The sequence below is a fragment of the Lissotriton helveticus genome, chromosome 10, assembly GCF_964261635.1.
Source record: "Lissotriton helveticus chromosome 10, aLisHel1.1, whole genome shotgun sequence".
NCBI lineage: Eukaryota > Metazoa > Chordata > Amphibia > Caudata > Salamandridae > Lissotriton > Lissotriton helveticus.
In genome coordinates this window covers 362,767,387-362,784,833 of record NC_136071.1, presented here as the reverse complement: position 1 = coordinate 362,784,833, position 17,447 = coordinate 362,767,387, and the positions used below count along the sequence as shown (strand labels likewise).

Below are 17,447 nucleotides of genomic sequence, written 5' to 3'. Positions count from 1 at the left end.
CACTGGCTCCTGTGTCTCTAAGAGCCTCTACCTTCTTCCCATTGACGGTCACTACCTGCCCATATTTCTTAGTGTTGGAGGGCAGGTAGTTCTCAGGGACCATCTCACTGTCTCCTAGGGGGACTAGGGTCATCTGAACAGGATCTACCCCCCCTTGGACTGCTACTTCCTCTCCAAAATTAACACTAGCTATTTGCGGGGGCGGAGCACCAGTGGGTAAGGGTTTTCCAAACAGGCGACCCTTAGGATCAGTGGCAAAATGACACAGGTCACCACATCTGTAACAGTTGATGGGCCCCCTCTGAACAGGCTTACCCGTCGGGGTCCCGGTCTGCTTCTGGGGCGGGGGAGGTTGAGAACCTTTCCCTTGGTTCCCTTGGGGACTACTTTGGGGCCTCTTCTGAAACTCCCTCTGTTTACCCCGGTCCCCCCCATTCTTCTGCTGGAGACCCTGCCCACCCTTGGCTGAGTCTCCCACTGGACCCTTGCGGACCCTGGTGCTGAGCCAGCAGTCCGCCTCCTCAGCAAGCTTCCTAGGGTTAGTCAGCTTGCTATCAATCAGGTGCTGGCGTAGCTCAGTAAAATAATTACTAGCCAAGTGCTCCCACGCCCTTAAATCAAGAAGCCCTTGAAAATCATTCACTTTGCTACCCTTCACCCAACCATCCAGTGCTCTGCAGAAAAAGGTTACATACTCCACATAGGTGCCCCCAGGAATCTTAGCACAACCCCTGAACCTCTGTCTATACACTTCAGGAGTTAACCCAAACCTGGTTATTAAGGCTTCCTTCATGTGGGGATAGGAATTGTAAACTTCAGAGGGCAGATCTAGCAAGGTGTCCCGCCCTTCGCTAAGGAACCGCCCCTACATCCCCGCTCCCCAATCTCTCTAAGGGACCCGGTGGGAGAACATGGCTACCTCATAGGCCTTGAACCACTGCCCTATGTCATCCCCCTTAAAGTATTCCTTCACCACATCTTTTGGCATGTACACCCTTGACTCTACCTGCACCGGCGTTGTGCTGCCACCAGAGGGAGTAGGTACTCTCAGATCCATCTCCCTCATTTTCACTTCATGTTCCATTTGGATTCTTCTTTCCTCCATGGCCATTTTCTTGCTCTCTAGCTCCAATTGCCCATTGATTTTCAATTTTTCCAACTCCATTTCATGTGCTCGGGCTTCTTTTCTGTCTGCCAGCTCCTCTGGTGACAAGACCCTGACAAAATCAACAGCGCTCTCTGGTGGTTCCACTTCCACCGCATTCTCTGGTGCCCTTGACTCTTTCCAGGCCCTCAGCGCCTTTATGAGTTGGGCTTTAACTTTACATCCGGATTGGGAGACTCTGAACTTTGCGCAGAAGCCTCTCAACTGCTCCATCTTGTAGCTCTGAAGTCCTTCCTCTCCCCAATCTATGTCATCCATTCCAGAGATCACAAAGCTGCCCTTCCCGCAGGGAGTGAGCCAGGCATACCTTCTTTAAAAATTGGAGATCTCTCAGCACAAAAAATAATAAAACAATCAATAGGTCTGTGGCTGCGTTATAGGTCTGCACTCACTATGTGGTGATCAATAATTTTCTGTACATAAATCATAAATGCAAATTCGAAAATCCTTTTCGCTGCCTCCAATGTTAGAATTGGGGGTCTCCGGTTGGCACAGGTATGCACTTGTGGCAAACAGGGACCCTCTCCTCTAGTCAGGGTAAGGGACTCACTCCTCAGAATAACCCCTGCTCACCCTTTAGGTTGCGTGGCGCGAGCAGACAAGGCTAATCCCCAGGGCGCTAAGTCAGTTAGGCATTTATGACCACATACAGTAATATCCAAAGACCCACCACAAATGGACACAAGGCTGTATTTAAGAAAATACGTGTATTTTATATAAAAATAAGTTGCTATGCAGTTTTATCACAAGACCATAATAACGTTTTATCAGGAGCAACCACAAAATAGATGTTGGCAAATGGGTTCTCAAAACAAGCGTATATTTTTAAAGGGGGTGCATTGCGCACGGTTGTCTGACTCTTCCCAAGTCACAAAAGAAAAGGCAGTCTATATAAAAGCGGCGTTGCGGGCTCTTAACCCAGGTGTTCGCACCGTAGTGCGCGCCATAGACACAGTACCTTGCGTGTGAGGGAGAGCCCGATCCGTAGGCGGCGTCCGCGATGATGCGGGAATGCAGGCGGCTTTTCTCTGTGGCGGGCCCTGGCTCGGGGGTGTCTGGGACGAAACGAAGAGCAGGGGGCTTTGAGGAGTGGGCCGGCAATTCGTGGCACCTAGGCGGGGGGCGGCGTACGAGCCGTACCTAGGGATCGTTACTGAGGCGGGAAGGCGGGCGGCGCGGCACTTAACAGCCAGTACAGTCCGTACTGGCCGGCTCTTGGTGTGCGGCGCGGCCCCAACTAGGGTCAAGTGCGGTGCGAGGAGGAGGGGGTACGCGGCAGGCGTATGAGCCATCTCGGCTCGGAGAGGCACTTAACCTGGCTTCCTACGGGTTCTGGTGCGGTGTGAGGAGGAGGGAGTACGCGGCAGGCGTACGGTCCGTCCCGGGCTCGGAGAGGCACGGGAGACGGGTTTTATCGGGGGGGGGGGCCGTGGTAATCCGGGCAGTGCAGCTCGCTTTGAGGAGGAAGTACGGACAAGGGCGGGCGGCCCCGCGAGTCGTGCAGACAGTGGCTCTGAGCTCAGAGCGGGTCACACGAGGCGGGGGAGGCCGGGCACCAGCGGTACACAAACGGGAAAGGGAGCGAGGCGCACTGGAGATCACGGCTTTCGAGCGCTGAGGAAGGCCAAAGTCAGTAACAACAGCGAAGGCAGGGTTAGAGCCCAATGGTCCTGGGGCTCAGTTCAGGGGGCTAGCTCAGTATCAAGCCCTTGGAGATAGTTTTAGGCACAAAAGCTACAAAGTCCTTTCTGGTCTTTTCCTCTCCTTTCTTAAGCAAGGCACCAACTGCAGGCCAGTCCCCCAGGTCAGGGACAGTCTTTCCTCCTTCAGCTTCTCCTGGTCCTTCTAGTCGGGCAGAGGTTCTTCGTGGTTAAAACAAGATCTAATGTTTAGGAGCAGGGCTCCTACTTTTATACACAGTTTCTTTTGTTTTTGCAGGCCAAGGGGCCTGAGCCTGGTTCAACCCAGTTTTGGAGCACTTTGTTTACAGGAAGCTGCCGTCTTCTTTCAGGGTGCAGGGCAGAGACATCACACGCTCCGCAGGAGGTGGAGCCAGCATTGTGGTGGCAGAGCACAGCCCTATTCAGAGTCAAGGGGCACTCCTCCCACCTATCCTGGGGGTAATCCTTCTATTCACCACCTGGTAGCCCAGACTGTCCCCTGGAATTCCCCAACCCTGTCACTCACAGAAACCAGACAGCAGATACACATCCGAGCAGAGGCAGGCTGAAATGGTCAGGCAAGTGTGGAAAATGACAATGTATATGTACATAAGCGGCGTTCATTTGTGTTCACCATACCCCTCGCTGTAAGCAGAACGAATACCGCGAAGCATTGACCGCATCATCCCGCCAGCATAGGCCCATGCACGCACGTACACAACAGCCATTTTAGGCACCAAGGCCTCTCTGCCCGTTTGTTAAATCCCCAGTACGCCCCCCCGTTGAACACCCCCGCTCTATCATGCATAAGCCATAAAACCCTCTCCCTCTGCGCGACCCTGCTCTAAAAGTGACACCCCTGCCTGACCGACACCCCCTGCATTCCTCCCAGGAACACCCTTCCCCTCTTCTGATGACCCCCCCCCCCCCCGGCTACACCTGGCCTCTCGACCCGGTCCCAAGTCATAAAACAAAGCCTCATGGATGTACCCCCCCCCTGGCCCCGCATAGCAAAACGTGATACACCAACCGAAGTGCCCGATCTTATCGCCTGCCCAACCTTAGATCTGACCACCCCCTCTTGCCCTCGTGTCCTGTTGGAATGTCCGGCTGCAAGATTACAATCACATGTTACATTTGGGAGGGGAAACGACATCTGAGCGACAGGTATGGGAATAGGCCTGAAGCTGGGATTCCAAACGTGCCTTTTCGTACTTCAAAGTTTCTTTATTGCAATAAGGAATGTTTGTGCATCATAAACCTGTGTATAAAAGACGGAGCCTCAGAGAAACTTGTTAGAGCACCTCTTGAAGACATTGTGCGCGTGTCCGAAATGACAGGCTCTCCTCATGAGAAATAAAAATCTGTTCTTGCACTCCCGCTTCCAGCGCCCGTCTCTTTATTTGGTAAACTGATCAAAATGGGAACTAAGAGGCGTCTTGTGCCAGCAGCCTGGGCATCGGTTGTAATTTGGGCTGTTTTTCCTCAATTGGCGTCCCAACGCGGGGCCCATCAGCGACATAAGGTCCGGTAAGAGAGGTCCAGACGATGGGGTGAACATCTGAACGATTGGAGTATACCTGCCTTGAGAGGGCCCTCGTCCGGCTGCCGATTGAATGAACTTCACCGATTCCGAACGGACCTCTCTCAAGCGACCTACTGTCCTGACTGGGATCCCACAGGAATGCTGCGGTAAAAACATGGAGTAAGAGAACGATCGGGCGCTGGAAAGGGAAGGCGAAGAACTGTCCACACGGTCCGGTCCGGGTAAGGTTAAGTAGGACGTCTTTACGTCTGATTGATAGGATGGCTTTATCCATCCGATTGATTGAGTGATTGATTGTTTATATTGGAATCGGTATTTAAATACTGGTATTGTTCATTGATTGGTTCATTTAGCCTTGGTTGCTACTTGAAGTATTGGTTCTTTTTGAGACATTCTCTGTTTGCAAACAGCGACGAATAGGAACGTTCCTCTCTCTTTGCAAATAGTGAAGGATAGGTAATGAGGACTTTTGTCCCCCGTTGTAATCCGTCATGCCTGTTTTTCTCCCCACTGATTGATTGGTTGCTCTGTTGCTCTTTGAGACATTCGCTGTCTACAAACGGGGAAGAATAGGAATATTCTGTCTCCCTTTGCAGATAGTGAAGGGTAGGTAATGCAGACTTTTGTCCCCCATTGTAATCCGTCATGCCTATCTTTCTCCCCACTGATTGTTTGTTATCGATTTTTTATCGATTATCGCTCTTTTGAGATATTCCCTGTCTACAAACAGAGAAGAATAGGAATATTCTGTCTCCCTTTGCAGATAGCGAAGGATAGGTAATGCGGACTTTTGTCCCCCGTTGTAATCCCTCATGCCTGTTTTTCTCCCCACTGATTGATTGATTGTCTGGACATTTATTGTTCAAGGAATAGTTCTTTTGAGGTATTCTCTGTTTGCAAATAACGTGGAATAGAAATATTCTGTCTAGTCTTTGCAAGTAGTGAAGGGTAGGTAATGCGGACCTTTGTCCCCCGTTGTAATCTGTCATGCCTATCTACTCCCCACTGATTGGTAAACTAGTTCCACCCGGACCATTTATTAGAGGTAGATCATCTGGCTCAACCGGAGGGCGCCCCTAATAAAAAGGACATATGTAAAATACGAAGTAATCACCGTATCCTGTTAACAGAAACTTTAGCACGAAACACACTAGAAAAGGAAGGAAAAAGAAATCGAGCAAAATCAGTAGGCCACTGATGAGTTTTTTTTGTGTGACTTCGCTAGAAATAAGAAACGTTAGAAATAGCCCGCAATAAGAAACATGAAAGTGGTGAGAGAAGCCAAGCTTGACATCACGGCAGCCACGAGGTAGCTAGGCTCCGCCGTCCCTCACTGCTCCAAACATGTCTGTCCCACCGCCCGCCACGCCCAATAACGGTAACATAAGATAGATACAAGTCAGCAGATACCTACCCCCATTCCGGAAGCTCCCGAAGTGCAACAGGTCCACGGTTACGCCCATCCGGAAGACGAGGCCTCGACACGTGCAGGGCGGGGCCCAGCTGGCTGCCATCGGCCGGAGAGGTCGTGGGGTGGATGGCCCGGAATGTACTGGTCTTCCCATCCTCTTCTGGCGCCTTGCAGGCCACGGGAGGGATGTCTTGCTTATGCCTCCGACCCCCCCCCCCTCTCTCATTGCCTGGTCCGGCCATCACGAATGTCAGCGCCAGGAGACGGCGTGGGGTGCACTGGGAGGGAGAGGCGGCGCGGACGAGCCTCTCCCACCTCCCCAGGTGGAGGCCCCTCAGCTGCACCCCCAACGCTCCACTCACCCGACAAGGGTTCGTCCACTCTTGCGGTGCAGCAACGCTCCACTCACCCGACGGGGTCTCGTCCACTGTTGCGATACAACGGCGCTTCGCCCGAACCAGCTGAGTTCCTCCCACTCTTGGGACACAGCGCTGCACCCCTGCGCCTCACTCACCAAGCTGAGTTGCGCCCACCCCTCTTGCGGTGCAACGCCACGCCCGACAGGCTGGAGTCCGTCTGCTCTTGCGATCCAGCGACTGCCGGTTGCCGCGGAACTCATAAAATGACGGTCGACTCTGCAGGATTGGGCCTGGCGTGCAAAGATGGCCTGGTCGCTTGTCAGCTAGAAAATGAGTCCCCCGTCCAGAAGCGTTGTCCTCAGCTTTGAAGATTCTACGAGAACTGCAGGGGCCCCCGACCCCCGCGGGCCCCCCGATAAGGAATGACTGCCATGATTGCCCGCGGAACGACCAAGACGTAGCCACGAGACGTTGGCGCTCTCATGCTGGCGCCAGCCTCAGTTTGAATGACCAAAATCCTGCAGACTACCAATTTGATCAGTTCCGGTGGAACACCAGTGTGACCCGGTAGGAAAGATTGTTGCCTCCCTCCCCCCTTTGACTGATGGTTCATATGGACGGCCCCTTCTGTTGCCCTTTAACGAAACTTTTGGACTGCCGAAAGAGGCTCTGGTCCAAACACGATTTGGTGGAGACATTTTGACTATACTTGGACCTGCCTGACCTCACCCAAAATGGCGCCGGTACAAATGAAACTCGCAACTCCCTGTTGTGTTCCGGTTGCTCAGCCTTGATATCATGAGATATGTATGCAGTTTTTGAAGCTCATGGCGGGAGGGGATGGGTACTGATTGAACATTCGGACAATGAATTGATATTAAGTTCTGACGCGTCATTGATTACCATATTATTGAAAGTTCGAATTTTCGACACTTATGGTACTTGCCCACAATGAATTTTCGATATGATTTTATTGCACTTGTCGCACCTTTATGAAATCAACGACCACCGACTCAGTTACGTTTTCCTCAAATAAATATCCCCTCATGTACAGTTCCAGTCTGCTCCGTGGCCGGCCCACGTGGTTGTAGGCCCGTATTTGTGCGCCAACATTTTTAAATAAAGGTTTTTTTGAAAAGCAAACATAGTTGTAGCGCTTAGATTGGTAAGTTTCGAATAAATGGCCACTGTTTCCGATATAAGTAAAATACAGGTGAAATGAAGCAACTCGATTACTTAAAGGTTAAAAAGCAAAGTACACAGAAATATTGCAAATGTGAATGGTCCTGGTTTGTTGTGTGTGTGTTTTTTTTATATTTTTATTTTTGTGCAACGTAAAGCAATCGATAAAGGTCCCGGTATTTAGCCTTTACTTTATGTGCCACATGTATCAGGGAAGTTGTTTCAGATGCCCCTAAGCCACTCCGAAGGAATGCCACCTAGCCCCTCTAGTTTCCGTGCCTGATGAACAAAAACGACCCTGTACCACTGTAGACCATCCCTCCTCCTCGAAGGAGAGCACGAGTTCACCCGCCACTTTACACTGACTGCCCTTTGTTTTGACCCTTCCCTACACACGATCCGTAATACCACACTTGGGCGATCTATGCAATACACAGTCCATCAATGATTATCTCTCCCGCACTACCGGTCCCTCTGGGCTTAAACGCCGAGATGAAAGGGACTGCATCCCACGGAGATAGGTCGAGTATGTGGTAAGTAAAAGCATTTTCGGGTTTATGCGCGCTGATGTGTTTTAAAACGCTGCCCCCACCCCTTCTTTTTCCCTTCTTTTCTGCAGGTCACATCGGAACGTCGACTAAAGTATGGAGAAGACCTAAGCAACACGCCATGGTTCCGCACGGAAGAATTGTATATTGTCTATGGGGACTGCCCCTGAGAACGTGACGAATTTGTGTGATATGAATGCACGCGTGTATGCCCTGATGTGTATAGCTCGACTGAATACACGTTGCACACGTTTGGATTGATAAGAGAAATGTTTTATGTATGACTTAAGTGATGATCGAACGGCCGATGGAATGGGGAAAAGGGGTCTGAACATGGTGCCTATACACGACGAACAAACAAAGATATAGCACTCCCTTACTTAGAAACGACTCTCTCTCTCTCTGAACCCAGCGACTGGAAGGGTGGCCTGAAGCAGAAACTTGGCTGGTTATTGCAGTATGACAAAATATGACTCCAACCGGAACCCCAAATAATGCAACCAAGAATGACGTGCACCCATGAGTAAATTCATACGGTAACTAAATAGGGAAAGGTTCAGGAATATTCCGGGGTGAGGTTTACCCAAGTACCCTCCTCCTGGAAGACTAGGAATATTGTCAATGTTTAAGATTTACCACCTCCTTCTTGCACCCTCATAGACATGAAACTCAAAGCTGCCCCATTGTTCTCCCGACTGACACCCTCCGTTGCCTCAGCCTGGATACCCATTCGCTAAAAATGATTCGAAGATCCCACCGTGAGTATTAGCCCGACCAGGTTAGTTCCCGAACAATTGACAAAGGTGTAAGTATTTGCAACCGAGGCCACCAGCAAAGGCAGCCAGATGAATTAAGTAGGATACTAAGGATGCGCAGCATGCAGGAAGAAATCTTTTTGGCCAAGTACTGTTCTATGTTTTGTCTTGGATTTTTGTATATAATACATGTACTATTCCCCCCCCCCGCCTGAATTCATGTGTACGTAATGTATGGATCTACGTCGTCCCTCAGCCTGTGTTTCTATTTAACTTGACCCCTGCTGTTCTGTGTTGTGTGCGCACTAAATGGCCTATTATTGTACACGTTTCTCTCTCTCTCTTTTTCTCTCTCTCCATGTCGTACGTGTACCGAATAGTTTGTTTAAAATGCGGACGACTCTCTCTCTCTCTGAGGGTCCCCCTGTTCCCTCTTCCTTTGTGTGGTAACGTTGTGCCCCGCCGGCACAAGCCTAATTGGTTTTTTAACACAAAGGTGTTCGGCAAAATTGACAGAAACTAAAACAATTGTAATTTCCCATATGACTACCTCTCCTTTCTGTAAAATGATGGAACTTGAATTGGCTAAGAAGGAAAGGACAGGTAAGACGACTGATGTCTCCTAATCTGGCCTTTTTTTATCGGGGGACTATATGTCAGTGGCCTTCTGTTCTCAGTTCGTTAGAAACACAATCCCCAATGCCCAGATCGCCCCACCTCTCTGCACCCAAGTACGGACGTCCAAAGCGTCCTCGTTTCTCCCGATTTACCCCAGCTCCATATCCCGAAGTATAACTGATGACCCTGATTAACCGTTGCTCCCCGAGAAAAGAATGTTTAGCCTCTGTCCCTCTCTCATGATGATAGAAGACTGCCAGGGCTTGGGTTAGAAAGACGAGTCTCTACCGAAGGATCCGATTTCGAGTTTGATGGAATACGCAGTTGATAGGAGTCTGACTTCTCTCCATATACGTCATGAATGAACGCCAAATAGACTTAGTACAAACTCAGTAGAAATGCCCGCATACATACTCCATAGTGATAACTTCTGACCGTGACCGATGAACGTATCCCCAACTACTTAAGATTGGGGGCGGAATTGAAATGTATAAATGTCTTCTCCTGCCAGTTCTCTAAAGCTTGTTTTGTACCCATTCAAAGATACACAATCACCGGAGGAGAGGGGCCGGACGTGACGCACAGCCTAGCCGCAGATCATGGAGCACATGTGACCTCGACCAAAGGTGGAGCCGCAGAGCAACGAGACGCGGGACGAGGCACCACTCTCAAACACGGAAAATGAAAGGATGGAGGGCTGCCTTGAAGCCCTCTGCTTGCTGACCCACGCGTGCCAGAAGTCCCCGCCCCTTTGAGCCCGATCGATGGGCCTGCCTGCTCGTTATCCTTTGCTCCCTTGGTTTGTCTCAAAGATCTGATCCCACTCCGCCCTCTCTTCTCTCGATTATCCGACAACCCCCCCTTTTTTTTCACATGGATTTTGACTCAGAGAAGAAGAACAGCATTTAGGTAGAATAGGGTTTGCCACGGAAGGAGAAAGAAATGCAGGTGCCCAGCATGAGGCACCCTTAAAAAGATTAGTTAGGAAACAGGACTGTGGTCTAACAGCAGAGGACAGATCGCACCCTGCGACGTGTAAGGATGGATCCGAGCTGGACCTATAGCTCCACCGCCGGTGCTCAACAGCGCCAACGGAAGAAAACGAACTACTAGAGCCTACCAGTGATGGCTCGCTGCTAAAAAGACACTGTGGCGAAGACCCCCCCCCCTCCCCTTTCTGAACTTTCTACCCCCCCCCCCCTGACTAATTGCTTGTATTGAACTGAATTCCTCTCTCAACCACTTTGTATTGCTTTCAAAATGTTTCATCGGTCACTTTTAACTGTACATTGATACCGCCGGAGAGAGAGTCAGAACATGGTTCCATAATGTGTCGGAACATTTCCTTGATTGACTCCGACTGAGTTGTATACCGATCTCTAGACTCGTATATATAACACGACAAATGTAAATTCATATGTATTGCACCTCGTCTATCGCATCGACTGCACAGGGTTATATGCAATCCGCCAGTATTGACAAACGCTATTTCATTGACCACACATGGCTATATGTACACCCCGTCAGTTATGATAAACACGGAAATGAACTAACTTATGTTAAAAAGCGGCGACTGTGGAAAATGACAATGTATATGTACATAAGCGGCGCTCATTTGTGTTCACCATACCCCTCGCTGTAAGCAGAACGAATACCGCGAAGCATTGACCGCATCATCCCGCCAGCATAGGCCCATGCACGCACGTACACGACAGCCATTTTAGGCACCAAGGCCTCTCTGCCCGTTTGTTAAATCCCCAGCACGCCCCCCCCGTTGAACACCCCCGCTCTATCATGCATAAGCCATAAAACCCTCTCCCTCTGCGCGACCCTGCTCTAAAAGTGACACCCCTGCCTGATTGACACCCCCTGCATTCCTCCCAGGAACACCCTTCCCCTCTTCTGATGACCCCCCCCCTGGCTACACCTGGCCTCTCGACCCGGTCCCAAGTCATAAAACAAAGCCTCATGGATGTACCCCCCCCCCCTGGCCCCGCATAGCAAAACGTGATACACCAACCGAAGTGCCCGATCTTATCGCCTGCCCAACCTTAGATCTGACCACCCCCTCTTGCCCTCGTGTCCTGTTGGAATGTCCGGCTGCAAGATTACAATCACATGTTACATTTGGGAGGGGAAACGACATCCGAGCGACAGGTATGGGAATAGGCCTGAAGCTGGGATTTCAAACGTGCCTTTTCGTACTTCAAAGTTTCTTTATTGCAATAAGGAATGTTTGTGCATCATAAACCTGTGTATAAAAGACGGAGCCTCAGAGAAACTTGTTAGAGCACCTCTTGAAGACAATGTGCGCGTGTCCGAAATGACAGGCTCTCCTCATGAGAAATAAAAATCTGTTCTTGCACTCCCGCTTCCAGCACCCGTCTCTTTATTTGATAAACTGATCAAAATGGGAACTAAGAGGCGTCTTGTGCCAGCAGCCTGGGCATCGGTTGTAATTTGGGCTGTTTTTCCTCACAAGCAAATGCTAACTTTCTAAAAGTAGCATTTGCAAACACAGGATATTAAAATAAACTTTACTAAAAGAAGTATTTTATTATTCTGAGCTCAGGCATACTAAACTTGACTTTCTACCATGTTCCCTCAGCCTGCTGGGATTATAGAGTGTAATAATTCACAGCCCATTCTGGCCTATGAGAACAGGTAGCCTTACAATAGTGAAAAACGAAAATGGCGGTAATTCACTATTAAGACATGCCACACACATCAGGGCTTGTCCTACCTTACGCTTACAATGCACCCTGCCCTTGGGCCTACCTTAGGAGTGACTCACATGAAGTAAAGGGAAGGTTTAGGGGCTGGCAAGTGGGTGCACTTGCCCAGCCAGCATGACAGTACCAGACTGCACGCAGGTTCTGCAATGGCAGACCTTAGACACATTTTACTAGGCCACTTCTGTGGGTGGCACAACCAGTGCTGCAGGCCCACCAGCAGCATTTGTATTTACAAGCTCCAGCTCTCCTGGTGCACTTTACTGGGGACCAACAGTAAACCAAATAAGCCAATCACGAAAACCAATTACATATACACTTTTCATAGGGAGCACTTGCACTGTGGCACTGATTGGCAGTGGCACAGTGCCCTGAGCAGCTAACACCAGTAAAACACATGAGGCGTATCAGCAAAAAGTGGAAGGGAGACTCACGCCAAGGTGCCAGGTCTAACAAGTCACAAAAAGCTGCTAGGGCTACCAGCAGCTATGTCTTGTACCCCTAAGTTGATGTTCAGAATGACTGCACTGTGAAATGCGGCTAAATGTCCTGTCTTTATCACCCTAAAATTATATGATCAGCTCTGTGAGGTGCAAACAGGTGTCCTACCTTTGCAGGCCTGCAGGTTACAGAAGTGCCTCTCCATATTCCCAGTCATGATGTCTTCACACCAGAAGCCACCTTCTCCTGGTGGGTTATAGGTGCGCAGGCGCCGCTGCTGTCCCACTCCACAAGCACGAGAACACTCACTCCATTCCGACCACGGGTTCCATGAGCAATTTTGGCCTCTACATTCCTCACCGACACAGGCTGTGAGATCTGGAAAGAAATTATCTGGTTATGGAGGGAAGCACGACATAACACAAAAACACAAAGTGAGCCAAAGCACAGGATAAGAGACCAGGCAGGAGGTCATTCACGCACACCTCTATGGAATCATTCACAAACTTCATTACATTGTGTTGTACAATAAAAAAGAGGTAGAATTTAATTATGTTTAACAACATATTCTAAAAGCATGTCTGGAATTGACTTAACTTGGCAATTAACTTGGAAAATGAGATCTAACAAACCTTCTTGAATTCAAAGAACTACAAGATGTAAGATTCAGGGATTGTGAAAACGTTATTTGATTACATTCCTTGATCCACCTGCATACACATTGGCTTTCCTTCAAAAGTTGCATCTCCAAAATAATTGTGGTTTTAAAAAGGTGCTGCTCTTCCAATTTTTAATTTATATCAACACACAATATTGATTAAAAAAATGTAAACAATCAATGGGCCCATGCTCTCTATCCTTCCAGGAAGTCTGACATTTACAATAGTGAATTCTATCATCACTGGATTTGATGTTCTTATGGCACTTATGCTTAGACATGGCATCCAGCTACTTATCATTCTCACTTAATGGTAAAGTCTGAGGCTACTTCCAGAGCAAAGATTTAGGTTCATGATTTAATTAACGTTTTTCCCATGTAGGTGCCAATGGAATGCTTTCTGCCAAGTCAATTGTTACTTTGACACCAACGCTTTACTGGAAATCTTAAATCCTGTCAGTAGGTTATGTAGCTAAACACCACTCTCTACCACAATTTTGGATGATTTACCACAAGTTGATTTATGCAGCGTTCTCAAGAATTGGAAGCACTGAATAATGTAGAGAGGCAATGATCTACAACAGGCTTGTTTAGCTGTGTAAATTTAAACCTTTGTGGAATTTTTCCTGATTGGTTTCTTGTCAGCTGTCTTTTTGTCTAAGGGTTACCAGGTATTCACATGATAATCTAAAGATTGTTTCTTGATTTTAATGATAATTCACATTCTTTGGTAAAAATGTAATCTTTCTAAATCTTTCAGGAGATTATGTAGAAGGGTTTGTTTTATTTTGGGATCGTACGTCTTAGCTGATACACGGCTTGCTAACTCAGGGCCTGATTATAATTTGGCAGACAGTCCGCTCTCGGCCAAAGTGGCTAATTCTCAGTTACCCTGAAGATGGCACAGATGGCCAAATGTAAAAATGTCAGCTGGCACAGTGAACAGTTCTAGCATTGCAGGTTTGGCGTATGGCGCTGTCAACATGATGGAGGGGTACAACAACATTACAAAGTTTTTTATTTAAAAAAATAATCCCAAAGGAGGATTTTCTTTTGGAAAAAAAATAAGTTGCCTCCTTCTCCCCTCCGTTGGAGTTTCATCCAATGGCAAGGGAGGCATCACGCACTTTTTGATGACCCTTACCGCCTAGACTTTCATAGTAGTGACAAGCATTGAAAAACAACTGTATGTCCGCCCATCTAAATTAGGTGGGAAGACATGTGGCCAAACCTTCAATGCCATTACTCCATCTGGTGGTCGGAGAGGTTTGACCACAGTGGAGTCAGAATAGTCTTCATAGGAGGCAAAGCTATGTTCCGCCCAACTCTACATCGGACGGGCTGGCCATTATGTTGGTGGGGAGGGAACTGCATCGCCTTTGCGACAGAGTTTGCTCTCCTGCAATATATAAAGCAGATCCTTAGTCTGTATGAGGTTCATGCAAACAAAAAACTTTGAAATAAAGTGTGAGGCTAAATGTGGTCTAAGCACCAGTTACTGATTTATGTAAATCAACCAATTTCATTGAAAAAGTCCCTATCAATGGAATTGATGGCACAGGTGGGTAAACTGTAATGATACAACGGTGGAGTCTAAATAATAATCAAGAGAACATTTGTAGACTCCATTTTCCGCCAGGCATGGGAGGTGACAGATAAGTGGTTCGAGGTCTTCATTAAAACCTGTTTCAAAATGTGTCTCGGTCATCACTTTCTGGCAAAGCATGGGTTTAGTAATGAAAGATTAGTAAATGGCAGTCTTTTTATCAATGAAAAATGGACATTAAGGGGCAGATTCCGATTTCGGCCGGAAGGGCTCCGAACCATGTTCGGAGCCCTTCCGACCGAATCGGTCACTGCCGTTCGGATTCCTTTCCGACCGAGCCATTCTGATGGGCTCGGTCGGAAAGGAATCCGACTTGGATTTCCGGATTGCAGACGACAGGCTCATAGAGCCTGTCCGCAGTCCGGAAATCCTCCAGTACTCCCCCGGCTGACCGAGAAGTACGATGGCAGCTTTTCACTGCCTTTTCGTGCCGGTCTGTCTGGCACAAAAAGGCAGTCGGAAGCTGTCTCTGGGGCCCCCAGCAGGGCCCCCATGGGTGTGAGGCCGCCGGATGGCAGCCTGGGGCACCTATGGTGCCCCTCCGTTGATCCCTGCACCCGGTGGCAGGCACCTTGGGATGCTGGCCACAGGGTACAGGGATGAACTGCACCCCTGCTTTCTACATTGCAAGCATGCTTTCCGGTCAGAAAGCATGCTTGCATTGTAAGGTATACAAATGCGACCGAACCCTGTTCGGTCTCATCATACTAGCAGGGATGTAACCGATGACAGCAGGTCGTCGGTTACAGCTCCTGCCCAAAGTCGGACGGACTCAGGTCCGTCCGACATTGGAATAGGCCCCTAATTTGTGAAATAGAACCTGAAATGCTGTGATCTCCCAAGTGAAGGTTTGTGGACAAGTATCCCATAAGCATTGCCTAGATAATTTTGTCCAGTGTGAGCAGAATGTTCAATTTAGAAAATGGTGCTGCATTGTTCCATTGTAAAAAGATAATTTTGTCAAATGAGAGCAGAATGTTCAATTTAAAATATGGTGCTACATGGTAGTTTAACAAGATGTGTAAAACCTGTGCTGCTGAGTTGCCTCTTGCTGCTTCGTCCTATTTTAATTTGGGCATTACCTGAATGATAGCTATCGCAGAGTTGTGCACGCTAGTAAGATCCCGTAACAATCAATATTTATTTTAAAGTGACTCCATAGCATAGAAGGATATCTACTCCATGTATACATCCCTAGGTAAATGGCTATCCGTTATAGTGTTACTGCTGTAACTAGTAATACTAGAAGGGTGAAGACATTGTAACATTCTATCTGGCAAATATCACATATTTCAATGTTGCAATGGCAGTTTCTGATTCTTCAAAACATGTAGAGAATCAGAGGAAGGGTTCTAAATGTAAGGACATCCTCAAATGCAGTCTGGAGAGTAGCTCTGGATTTTCTGTTTTGTTCCACGTACAGCAATTGGGTCGCTTGGCAAGATTAAAAAGGATGTTTCACTTGTCTCTCTAGGGTAGCAATACCGGTCATGAAAAGAAGACCCTTCTGAAGGGGTATTTAGAATGTAATTTAAGAGTGGGTGGTTGAGAAACTTAGAAATAGAACCAGCAAATCTATCAAGCAGATGGAATAATTCCTCATTATTATTATTATTTAAAGTTTATAAAGTTCACAGCTATTCCATGTTTTTAGCTGTCTTCGGAAGATTGATAGTGAGAGACACTGTCCTAGCTGTTCAGGGAGGGTGTTCCACAACTTGGGGCCCTGATAGGCAAACAAGCAGGTTCTCTGACAAAACATTGATTACATAAATATCGATGTAAAACTTATAGAAAAAAAAATATTGATTACAGAAATATTGACTTCTATACTTAAACAATTAAGTACAAAAATATTGACTAAAAATATCACATATTTCAATGTTGCAATGGCAGTTTCTGATTCTTTAAAACGTGTAGAGAATCAGAGGAAGTGTTCTAAATGTAAGGACATCCTCAAATGCAGTCTGGAGAGTAGCTTGCTCATATGGAAGTGTCATGGTATCCCACTGAATGCAGGGTTGTTTGCCTGCCCAGGCCAATGTGCTAAGAGTATGTACCACAGTTTCCCAGTATTCATGTACCCTCCTGCAGTCCCAAGCTAAGTGTAACAAACCTGCCTCTGACGTCCCACGTCTAGCACAGCACAAGTCGTTCTGTAGCCCATATCAGAAGATCTTAAGAGGGGTATTATTGGTCTATTGAAAGAACTTTAAATGTATGATGCATAGGTTCCAATTCGAGGTCAGCATTTCTGTCAGTGTGCAGCAAAAGCTCCACTGCTCTAGTGTTACTGGCGTGCGGAGGGATGTATTCCATCGGACCATCGCCATTGGTACTGATGACGGTCTCTCCCTTTGTGTCATGCTATAGAGTCTTGTGACCAAATGCCTGCGGGAATTGGAGGTGAGTAGTGTCTGCACGGCATTTAATACAGGGACCCTTAGGAAGGGGGGATATAATGCCTTCATCGCAGCTCTAAGACGATGGTATGTAAACGTAAATATCTGTGTTTTGTTGCTAATGTATGCAAGAGCCGCCTGGTGAAGTAAAGCCAGCGACCTCGTCTTCTGTGTAACCCTGAGTTTAGGGTGTTGCCCAAATGGCAGTGCTGGGGCATATTGTGGTAGTTTGTGTGCTCTTGCTGCTAGGGCCGTCCAGGGACTAACGGTGCAGTGTATTGTGTTGATTTCCCGCTGGCTTGCCGTAGTGCAGTTGAGTGTTAGAGTACATCTAAGTGGTATTGAGTGAGCAGCTATCTCTTC

The 17,447-nt window shown here is 48.0% G+C and overlaps 1 protein-coding gene across 1 annotated transcript in view; it reads right to left on the bottom strand.

Annotated features, from left to right (window-relative positions):
• LOC144784018 (SCO-spondin-like) overlaps positions 1–17,447 on the bottom strand; it is a 1,726,865-nt gene that overhangs the window by 467,194 nt on the left and 1,242,224 nt on the right. The window contains exon 94 of the mRNA XM_078662721.1: positions 12,587–12,796. Coding sequence (XP_078518847.1) covers positions 12,587–12,796 — 210 coding nt within the window. The remainder of the gene's footprint in view (positions 1–12,586; positions 12,797–17,447) is intronic.